Here is an 11733-nt window from a genome sequence, read left to right as displayed (position 1 = left end):
TGCTGTAGTGTTATTTTTTATTAATATTTCTCTTCACTGAACACCAGAGACCCAAATCAGTTCCAAGATGACAACGCTCCTGTGATCAAAGCAAGGTAAAACTCAATCCTTTACACATTACGCCTATCCTGGAAAATTTGCACTGTCTTCCTGTTAGTTTTCGTATTGATTTTAAAATTCTCATGCTCACTTAGAAGGCCTTGGATAATTTGGCCCCTCAATATTTGTGTGAGCTGTTAACCCCCTACATTCCTACACATGCTCTATGCTCTTCTGAAGCTGGTCTTCTGACTGTCCAAACAACGCTTTTTCTTATTTGGCTCCCAAATTGTGGAATTCCCTTCCCTCAGAGATTAGGAATGCAGAATCCCTGGGTGTTTTTAAATCCCACCTTAAAAATTACTTTTTTAGGGTAGCTTTTATGTGATTTCTTTGTTTGTTATTTACTGTATTGGCGTTTTATTTTTGTATGGTTAGTTTTAGTTTTAGTTTTGTATAGCTACTTTTAAAGGCGCTATACAAAATAAAGTTTATTATTATTTATTTTATATAAGAAACATTGATAGCTCTCTTGGTCTCTCTTTCTATCTAAGCAAAAACCCTGCTGCAACAATGCTCACAATTATAACACTATAATAAGAATAATATAACCGATATATGTAGTTTGACAGTTTATTTCTTTTTACTGAAGGATCTTGTCACATTTATAAATTGTAGTTAATTATCCAATTTAAAATTTGACAAAACTGGACATTTGGACTGGCCCACTTTTCAGACAAAAACCTCAATGAAAAAATACAACAGTCGATACACTACATAACAGTAGAGCAATAAAGGATATACCATGTAGTTTCCAAATACTTATGACATTTGCCCTGAGACATATGTCAGTAAGTGACCAGACAGTAATGCTATGTTTAGGAAACATATTGCATATACCTCTCTTTCAGTTCCCTTTTTTAACCGAGAGCAAAACCCGAAAGAAACAGAAAACAGTGATATGAACTTGTGTAATTACTGCCAGTAGGATGACTCACATAATTATACATTTGTGCAATTATTGACAGTAAATAGGTATTTCACCTATAGGTCATGGGTCTGTTTATTGTGTCTTGTATCTAGTAACAAGTATTGTTATTGTTAGTTCAGGGATTTAGTACATGAGTTCATGTCATGGGTTCAATACATGAGTTGGGAATTGGTGTTAGGGTTAAGTGCCATTTTATGTGTTAAAAAATTATAACATATTATAAATATAATTTACATAACAAATATATATTTGAACTGACATATTAAATTTTTTTTATTTATTAACAGCATTTAGCAGATACTCGTATCCAAAGCAGTTTGCATTTATCCCATTTTCACATTCGAGGATTAAGGGTATTGCTCAAGGACTCAGCAGTAGCAGCTCACAAACTTTTTTTAAGCAGTAGGCCAACACCTTAACGTGGTGCTAACATTTCACAATTCTTCAAAATATTGAGTAAATGTTGAGGGATGTTTCTTGAAATAGTGGATTGGTTCATCACCCACTCCTCCACAGTTTTGTTTTTGCTTAAAGTAAGTCTGGGTACAGTACATTGTGTTTTCCATACATCCTTCCACCCCTGTCCCAATACACACACATTCACACTCTTCACCCATGAGTAATGTTCCCTTCACATGGCTTGCTTTTCATTCTTGACTCATCTTAGTGTGGAATGGACAGTAAAATCCAGCACTGCAGACAGATGTTGCTGCATTTCTCACTCTTTGGCAAGTTTCCCCCTATGTTACTTTATGTTTCTTCCTCTGTTACGGTCACACAACACTCAAAGTGCTTCAAATGGTGCCCTACAGGTCCAACTTTCTGACTCAGGCACCAGAAATGCAGTGCTGACGTCAGCCACTGTACTCTGTGATGTCCTACTTTCATTTCGGCATGACCACTGAGGCTTTGAAACAGGAAATAAGATAAACATTTCAGAACAGTGTACGGGATAGAACGAACAAAAAAAACCCTTCTATAAATATTTTATTTAGCAAAAATACCAGAATTGCCCTGTATATGAACTTGACTACGCTCAGAGAATGAGATATTGGCTTCGTTTGAGCAGTAATAGAATAAAGATGGTATTTAGTAAATGAGAAACTAAACAATGTCGTTTTGATCATGGCGTAATTCAGAAGTAAGTCATAGCTCAAAGGGAAACCACACAATTTGATGTAACCACATCCATGGCAACATGACAAATGCCACGAGAGGGTTACATACAAAACATTGTCGGCATTGTTTTTGCAAACGTGACTTGGTCAAAACCTGATGGACAAGCTTTCACTACAGCAAAATCTAGAACTACAGCAACAGCACGGTTTCATAAATGCTTGCTCACGATCCTCAGCATTTTTAATCCCTTGAAGTCCAACATATTGAAACAAATATGTACTGTGATCCAATGTGGCTGAACCTGTGAGGTGTTTTCTGCAATGGAAATTTACCAGACCTCCAGTTTCTATACAGTGATTAACTTTTATGGTTTGCCTTTGCTTTCGCTGCATTACACACTGCATAGGCCTGTACAATAAAAACAAAGTATAAACTTTTATGAGTGCCGTGACAGGTATTCACTAGCCTAATTACCTTGTTATTCATCAGAACAAGGAGGAGAATAAAAACAATAACATCATGGAAAATTTGAAAAATTCATCAACTGGATAGAGTACGGTAGAATGAAGAGAGAAAGGTTAGATTGTCTTTTATCCTCTATTATTATTATTATTATTATTATTGTTGTTGTTGTTGTTGTTGTTGTTGTTGTTGCTGCTGACTGTGAGAATTCTGCCAATTTATTTTTTGGTTTGGTAAAGTGAATGCAATCTTGATTAGAATGATTACATTTATCACTACTTTGCTTTGTCAGGATATTTGTCAGAAGAAAGCTGCCACCCGTTGAACTGCATGACGTACGTGCGAATGCGCTCTGGCCAGTTGCCAAAACGGGCGGGATTTCTGACGTCAACGGTTGCTTATAAAAGACACTCCAAATGCGAGGAGAACAGAAAGAAACAACGGACAAGAAACGCGAAGGGCTTATTGCGTGGAAAGAATTGTGCTACATTAACACGTATTGTTGACGAGGGAATTTGTTACCAAATACGTTCAGGAATCGTTTTAGAGACCTTTTGTGCCCGGATATATTTTTCTACGTCGCTTTATGTATTTAGAGTTGTCTTATCCTGTGCGTCGTCCTACTATGGTCATAATGGAGGTTCCAAACATCGACTGTGGCTCTCTCCGGGCGCTTTTGGGGGGATCCGAGACTGATTGTCTTGTTTTGGACTGCCGGTCGTTCTTCTCCTTTAGCTCCTCTCACATATCCGGCTCAACTAACGTCCGATTTAGCGCAATAGTGCGCCGGAGGGCGCGAGGCGGACTTGGGCTAGAACACATTGTTCCCAATGAGGACACGCGGAGCAAGCTGCTTTCCGGAGAATATCAGACTGTGGTACTACTCGATGACCGAAGCTTAGACTTCAGCCAGGTGAAAAAAGACGGAACTCTGATGCTGGCCGTGACCGCGTTGAGTCGGAACAACCCCCGAGGAGCGCACGTCTTCTTCTTGAAAGGTACGCGGTAACCAAAACACTGTTGCTGAGTTCCTTTTGTGGCCTCTGATGTTATTTATGGTTCTGCGTCCTTGTACGGTGAACTGGCTTCTGACTCTCGGCTTTACTTCAGCCGTTGCCATGTTCTATCAGGAGAGCCATGGGTTAGTGTTAATACTGCTCAATGACGTAATTAAAATACCTCATGTTTTATTTCACTCTCTTAGGCGGCTTCGACACCTTTTCATCCGAGTTCCCTGAAATGTGTACCAAAGCACCACCTCCACAAGGACTGAGTTTGCCTCTCAGTGCCAACTGTCCTCCTGGTAGCGCCGAAACAAACTGTAATAGCTGTGCTACTCCTCTCTACGACCAGGTAAGGGTTTCGTTTCACACGTAATATTTCACAAACATTTCCATTATGAATCCTGTGCAAGGTGTTAATTAGTTGTTCTTTGACTTGTTTAGGGTGGCCCAGTGGAAATTCTGCCTTTTCTGTATCTTGGAAGTGCCTACCATGCTTCCCGTAAAGACATGCTGGACATGTTGGGCATCACAGCACTCATAAATGTTTCTGCCAACTGCCCCAATCATTTTGAGGACCATTATCAGTACAAGAGCATTCCAGTTGAAGATAACCACAAGGCAGACATTAGCTCCTGGTTCAATGAGGCCATCGACTTTATCGGTAAGTCTTGTTTTTGCATATCTACTATCATTTATCCATGTTTGACAAAACAAGAGCAGATGTTAGTATATACAGGCTTTGGCAGGCAAGCACCAACCCTCCCCCTCTCTGAATTCAAATTTTCAAAAGTTCCCTCCGAAACGACCAGCTGGACAGACCATGCTTGACAGTCACAATGGCTTATATCATCCCCTCTTATCCAGTTTCAAGATGCACTCGCTTTTCAGGGAAAGCAGCAGGCCATGGTCTAATCTGCTTTTTTAGGGGGCAACTTAGCATTCTTCTCTTCCTTTGTTCTGTGCAAACAAAAGCGTTTTTCTCTGGCACTGAGCTTGCTTTCCTCCCAGATCAATTCTCCCAGTGGGGGGTGGGACCTCTATTGTGTATTCAGACCTGTCACAGAGGGAGTGCTACCCCATCACCCACCCTCAGCCCCATTTTAACATATTCCTGTTTTAATAATGAGACGACCCCTTCCGTAAGCAATACTGTAGGCTGTCATTTGCATTTGAAATTGGAGGGTTGCAGCTGAGACTAGAGAAGAGTTCCCATTGGCCATTTTCAGCTCAGGGTCTTTTTTTATTAACAGTCCAGTTGCCTGTATACATATCTTTCCAATTTGTGGAAATTCAAATGTTGTTAAATTGTGTATATTTAAAGTGACATTTTGTGTTTCTTTGTGCAGACTCTGTGAGAAACAAAGGTGGCCGTGTCTTTGTACACTGCCAGGCGGGCATCTCGCGCTCTGCAACCATCTGTCTGGCCTACCTCATGCGTACCAACCGCGTCAAGTTGGACGAGGCTTTCGAGTTCGTCAAGCAGCGCCGCAGTATCATCTCACCCAACTTCAGCTTCATGGGCCAGCTTCTGCAGTTCGAGTCACAAGTGCTTGCCACGTCCACCTGCTCATCAGAGGCTAGCAGCCCAGCACTCAGCAAAAGTGGCACTGTTTTCAACTTTCCTGTCTCCATTCCTGTCCATGCTGGTGCCAGTCCACTGTCCTTCTTGTCCCATCATAGTCCCATAACTCCTTCACCTACTTGCTGACAGGACTGTATTTTGTTATAGTAAGACTGTTTAAGGAGGGTTTCAGACACCCAGTCCATTTGGAAATATCTAGTAATAGAAGTTCATCATGACTGAAAGGAGTGAAAGCTGTCCAAAAGAATATAAAACAACCATTTGATTCAGTATCACAGGCTGGCCTCATGTTAAAAATGATCAATGAAGTTGTTTTTATTGCTGGACAATTAAAATTGTGCCTGTTACTTGACAGTATTTCTATGTAATTCTGGGTAGGAATAAGTGGCTGGCCCAGTCTTGTTCCTCCAGGCTGTCTTTGTTTTGAAAACACTCCTGTGGTGTGTTTTCACTGTGTCCAATCCACAGTGTGTGAATGTGTAATGTTTGTTGGATGTAACATGAGGCTCCTGAATGTCTGTTGTCTTCAGTCATCACAATTTGAGCCTTGCAACAGATAATCATTGGCCCTCTGTTTTATGTATTGGCACAGGATAAAATACCAGGTGTTTGCATTTTCTCAGGAAGTGTCTACATTTATTTCTTGATGGCCTGTATCGTTGTTTATCATATGCACAGTCTGAGGTGGCTGCAAGTTGCCAAACTACAAGGTGCTAACCTGACTGAATGTGCCCTCTTAGTTTAGTTTAGTTTTCTTTCCAGATCAATGAATGTATTTATAATATCTGGCTAGATTCACTACGCCTTAAGTCAATGAAAGTGAAATATGTGGCTCCTTTAAGGGCCTCTCAGACCTTCATCCAGCCTACCGGGATGTTTGTTTCTTTGTAAACAAACACAAAATACCTCATGTGCGTGTAATGTTATCAGTCCTGTAAGAGCCACAAGCAGTACCAATGGGAGTGACTTTCAGGAGACTGTATTGATATGTGATATTTATTTACTAAATTAATATATTTCATATTGTATTTTTTTTTTACATCTTTGTGATATGTTTTGATACTGACAAATAAAATGCTTTGTTGTACACGTGAATCACTTGTGTGGCATGATACTTTTTTTTAAAGCATAACCATGGCACAAACCTAAAAATGGATAATATATGATGTAATGATGTTTTCTTTAAGATATTAACCAACCCAGGACCCTTCAAGAGGTAAATGGTAAACATTTTATTACTGAGAATAATTTATTAAATGGCATAGCAGCACACAGTTGATATTCTGACAAGCATGGTGACTGCTATCATGTAACAAGTGTCAGAGTCCAAATGATGTACTGTATGCCTCACTTTCATATGTTGCTAAGTTGAAATTAGCAAATTAGCACTCTGATGCACTCAACTGAGTCAGAGATCCACAAGTCTGATAATAAACCCAGTGTCTCAACAGGGTTATTACTCAAAACAAATTTGATTTAAAAATGAGATAAATATGATCACCGCCATTTGAATTAAAAGAGTTTGGATACCTTTACAACATAAATAAAGATGTGTAGGTATGTTTTCAAAGATGTTATTTTATTAGATTATTACATTAGATTATTTCTTAATCTTCAATTTCAATTTATTCATCTTAAAACGATAAATGTTCTATAAACTCTTGTATAGACACCCTTTAAATGTTGACCTGTGTCCACCACTTTTCAGTATTTTTGAAGCTGATTTAGGAATCTCTCAATTGTAATATTAACCCCTAATCAGTTCTTCTATACTTATATAGTGCAACCTCCATGTTTTGCTTTCTTCAAATCAAGTGGGAAGTCTGAGAGGGTCATGACAAATAAGTTATATAGTTAAAATAACTACTTTGTGCGTTACTTTTCTATCATGCTAACAGTGGGTGCAAGCTGTGAGAATTTCCCTGGGATGGGAAACTACTTCACAGGACACCATGCACACACACACACACACACACACACACACACACACACACACACACACACACACACAATCATTCACACACAGAGGCTTTAGATTTGCCAGATGATCTAAGTGCATGTTTCTGGACAGTGGGAACAAATTAGAGAGCCAAAGGACACCTGTGCAGACTTGGAGAGAGAAAATGGGGAACAATGCACAGTCCCAAAAACAGACTTGAATCCCGGCCTTAAAGCTGGGAATGACAATGCTTCTCACATTCATCTTTAATTGATACATTTATTTGCCTTTAAAATGTAAAAAAAAAAAAATAATAATAAAAAAAAAAACAATATACAGTAAAATTATGAGCATTAATGAGTCAATTTTTATAGTGAATAAGCTATATGAATTTTATAGCTTAACGAATATGGACCAATGACGCACAGAAATGACCAAAAATACAACTTGAAAGAAACAAAGCTGAATTTGAACATATTTTTATACCAGTGCATGCCTTGGGATTTATTTTGTTAAAAAACATTTATTCTTGTAATAAATCTTATAGATTTATACATTTCTTAGTGATTTATTATTCTAAAAGTTATTCACCATACTCACCATATTTATTATTATAAATGCCTTAGATTGTGCTTTTAACCTTTTGGAATGATAATTATTGTAGTCTACAAGGATTAAAACATTGTGTATCAGCTGCTCAGAAAATACTCTCAGATGTTCAGAAGACTGCATTGAAATGCCTGTGGGAAACAGATTGACCTTTTCACATTCAAACAGACTTGGCCATATGTAGCAGCACTCCACCCTGTGTTTCAGTGTGCATTGGAATTTCACATTGGTGGTGTTGTGTGGTATAGAATCATTATCAATGTCTTCCATTGTCAGAGGCACAGGGTCTCTGTGAGCTGCTCTGATCCTTGTCATTGGGTCTGGGGTGAGCACTTGGCCAGAGACGTCTATGAACACAATAGGAGCAGCTGCAAGGCGTTTGGGAAAAGTGTGACATCTAGAGCACCTTCTCTAAAGCCTGTTTTGGGTGGCATAGAGGAATGCCTACTTAGGCTCAATTATTCTCTTTCTGCAAATTAGCCCAATGTTAGCAGTGACAGCAGCCAGCTGATCTTGACTTAGTGAACCTTCTGTGCACAGAAATTTCTATACTGCCAAAGCAGAAGGTGCTAGATGTATAAATAAATAAATAAATAAATAAATAAATAAATAAATAAAAATACCCATCCTTATAATTTATAAATTGTTCAGGTTCAAATACAATGTCCTGCATTTTTACATGCATCGATCAAGTTTACGTCATGCCAGCCATGTTTTACAATGTGGTTGCTTTTAATTTACACTGGTGCTAGATATATGTATCAGCTTTTTTGCTGTATAAGATGTCAAATAACGGGTTTAGCTTATTGGGGATTATATTATTAGGGATATATGATTTGAAAGACAAGTTCTGATGATGCTTTATTACCTTTCCGGTCTTTAGTTTTATTGTTGTACATATTTAGGATGCTGCTTCAGGATTCTCAATTGATGTTGGTAATAACAGTATTACTGTAGCTTTTCAGAATGTGTTCCTGTGTTTTTGCTCTTTACATAGATAAATGAAACTAGATAAATGATATATTCTAAATCTCTATAAAAAATAATCAAATAGGATGTATTTTATTTAAAACTCAGGTGTAACAAGCCAAACCATTAGATTTTTTTGCTGGAATTTGTTTCCTCCTGCCTCTGATTTATTGTGCTCTTAAAAAGCAGATCTGCTTGTTTTTCTCCAATTGTCTTGGACAACACAGGAAGCAGGAGTTAAGTAATAAAAAACAAAACTACCCAAGCTCAAAAGATTGCCAACACCATGGATGCTAACAACTAGCTAACAGTTCATATTTAGCATTTAGGAGATATCTTAATCATGAACGTTTTGATTCATTTGTCATTTTCAGTTTAAATGACTGCTCAAAAAAATAGAAAAATGGATCTGTCTGGGTAAAGCCCTAAGTAAAAGGTCACGCATCAGAACAATAGGTGCCATATTTACTCAGTTCATCTGCTTTAAGTAACACACCATTAGATCAATGACCTTGAACTAAAAACCCCAAAAAACTGACTTCCCACCCTCTCTTGTATGTAGATAATAAAGTTGTATTGGTATTATATTGACACTCTAGGTATGAAGCATTTTCTTTGTAATGTAATGAGATATGAGGACCTAAATGGGTGGATTATTATCTGTCCATAGGCCAGTTCCTCTAAAAGGAAGAATCAGATGTTATTTTTGATGGCAATAAATGGCTTATGCTTAGAATTTAGTAGTACTAGTCAAAAAAAAGATCAGTTTGTGGCCTAAAAAATCATAAAGGTCATTTTCAGTTGTTTAAAAAAACACTGATCACTATGACTCATTGTCTGAGAATCAAGACAAAAGAAGAAATCTACATATCCTCCAACAAAAACTGAGTAAGTTTGTGTACACCATTGGCTTAATAACTTTGAGTTAAATCATAATTTTCACCCTAGTATTTCATTTATTATAATTCATTATAATTTACTTACTAATTATTAATATATAACATATACAACAATTATACAACAATTAAACATTTTATAAGCTTGTTGTAATAAATGGAGCTCTCAGTATGGTACACAATTTTTTGAATCTACATTTTACCACACAGTAACTGTTTCAAGAAGAAGAAGAAGAAGAAGAAGAAGAAGAAGAAGAAGAAGAAGAAGAAGAAGAAGAAGAAGAAGTTTTTCTTATTGCTTCACATTACATTACAGCACATTGGTATTCTTTTCTTCACGTATCCCAGCTTTGGAGGATTGGGTCAGAGTGCATGGTCAGTCATATGGATGAAAGATTACAGAAATAAAAATGGTTAAATTTGGTGTACATATTCGCAATTTATTACATTACATTACATTATTATTACAATTCGACCAAAATACTCCAGTAACTCTATCTGGCAAATGTTTAAGAACCCTTGACCAACACTTCCAACTATAATATGATATAATATTATTTTAATTTTACAGACTTTCATAAATTGTATTAACACAACTAAAAATTGTGGCCAAAATTAAAAAAAAATGTGACTAAAAATGGGCCAAAATTAAAAAAAAATATCTAATTGCCATAATATTAGTATGAGATATATGAAAGAAAAGAGCACACGAACCTTTCTAAAGCAGACTTTGCATTATCAAAGAGAGCATCTTGTGATGACTCACAGTGACACTGTGAAATTCTCTTTCCTTCCTATTACAAAACTTTAATCATGATGGTGTCTATGAGCTAAACATGACTAATATCTAACATAACATAATACATACATTCTAATCTGAGGTGTGTTGGTAACTAATATATTATATAACTGGCAGTCTTCTAGGCAGGAATGCTATGTGGATTAAAACAGATATAAACACACTAATAATTTATAAATGTTGTATCGGTATAATGACAAACATTAATTTAGGATTTCTTCATTAAAAAGGGAAATAGAGACAGAGACAGATAGCGGACATGATAATGACAGATAAATAGAGAAATAGGAAGACAACTAGAATGATTTTTAAAAAGTAAGAAAACTGATACAAGTTACAGAAAGCCTAAGTGAAATACACTGAGGGATAGAAAGATTTATTTAAAATAGTTGAGACCTAAGAGATACAAAACAAAGGAGAGACAAAGACAGTGAGACACACACACACACACACACACACAGAGAGAGAGAGAGAGAGAGAGAGAGAGAGAGAGAGAGAGACCCGCACACACACACACACACACACACACACACACACACACACACACACACACACACACACACACACAGAGAGAGAGAGAGAGAGAGACAGTGAAATACAAAAAGAGAGAGAGAGAGAGAGAGAGAGAGAGAGAGAGAGAGAGAGAGAGAGAGAGAGAGAGAGAGAGTGAAACACAGTGAAACACAGAGAGAGAGAAAGAGGGAGAGAGAAGAGAGAGTGTGAGAAAGAAAGAGAGAGAGAGAGAGAGAGAGAGAGAGAGAGAGAGAGAGAGAGAGAGAGAGAGAGAGAGAGGAAAAGAAGACAAAAAGGCACGAGAGACAGGACACAAGTGACCGAGGCACATGTGCGTTTGAAGTGTTAGTGAACAGCGCCCCCCGGTGCTGATGGCATGTCATCAGATATTTTGTCTTTTACTTTAAAATAGGCTGTTTAAGAAAATAGTTAATGATTTCTTGTGATCAAGATCTCCCATGTTCATGTTAATAATTATGATTTCTCACTTATTAAACACTGGGATTTTTTTTTTTATAGATAAACAGTATTTAAGATCATTTTTATAGAAAGAACTTCCTACAAATATTATGATGTATGATTAACAAATGTAATTATTTATCAAACATGTCTCTGATGGCTGATTGCATGACATGTCATGATGAAAGCTTTTTTCAAACAGCTGGAACCGAATCCCTTGTGTGTGTCGACACAGTTGTTCAAACAAACCTGATTCTGATTCTGAAGAAATAAACCCGGTATCAGTTCATCAGCTCTGCAGTATAGATGTCGTATTAAGTCATGAACAGTTAACCGTGTACACTCAGTATTC

General features: G+C 37.3%; 1 protein-coding gene across 1 annotated transcript; it reads left to right on the top strand.

The window, feature by feature from the left end:
• Positions 1-3025: 3025 nt before the first annotated feature.
• On the top strand, positions 3026-6292 carry dusp1 (dual specificity phosphatase 1). The gene is made up of 4 exons (XM_060884506.1): positions 3026-3609; positions 3816-3964; positions 4057-4276; positions 4962-6292. Exons 1-4 carry the CDS (start codon positions 3198-3200, stop codon positions 5321-5323), a joined length of 1143 nt encoding a protein of 380 aa, XP_060740489.1. The 5' UTR covers positions 3026-3197; the 3' UTR covers positions 5324-6292.
• Positions 6293-11733: the final 5441 nt, after the last annotated feature.

Source organism: Tachysurus vachellii, chromosome 13 (genome assembly GCF_030014155.1).
Source record: "Tachysurus vachellii isolate PV-2020 chromosome 13, HZAU_Pvac_v1, whole genome shotgun sequence".
NCBI lineage: Eukaryota > Metazoa > Chordata > Actinopteri > Siluriformes > Bagridae > Tachysurus > Tachysurus vachellii.
Note: the sequence above shows the minus strand (reverse complement) of the source record. Positions and strands in the feature narration are given on the sequence as shown.

Excerpts from the sequence above, each read along its gene's own strand:
- dusp1 (XM_060884506.1), top strand. The coding sequence starts at position 3,198 with ATGTATTTAGAGTTGTCTTATCCTGTGCGTCGTCCTACTATGGTCATA. Across the intron at positions 3,965-4,056 it reads CTACTCCTCTCTACGACCAG|GGTGGCCCAGTGGAAATTCT; the intron begins GTAAGGGTTTCG and ends TGACTTGTTTAG. Across the intron at positions 4,277-4,961 it reads TGAGGCCATCGACTTTATCG|ACTCTGTGAGAAACAAAGGT; the intron begins GTAAGTCTTGTT and ends TTCTTTGTGCAG.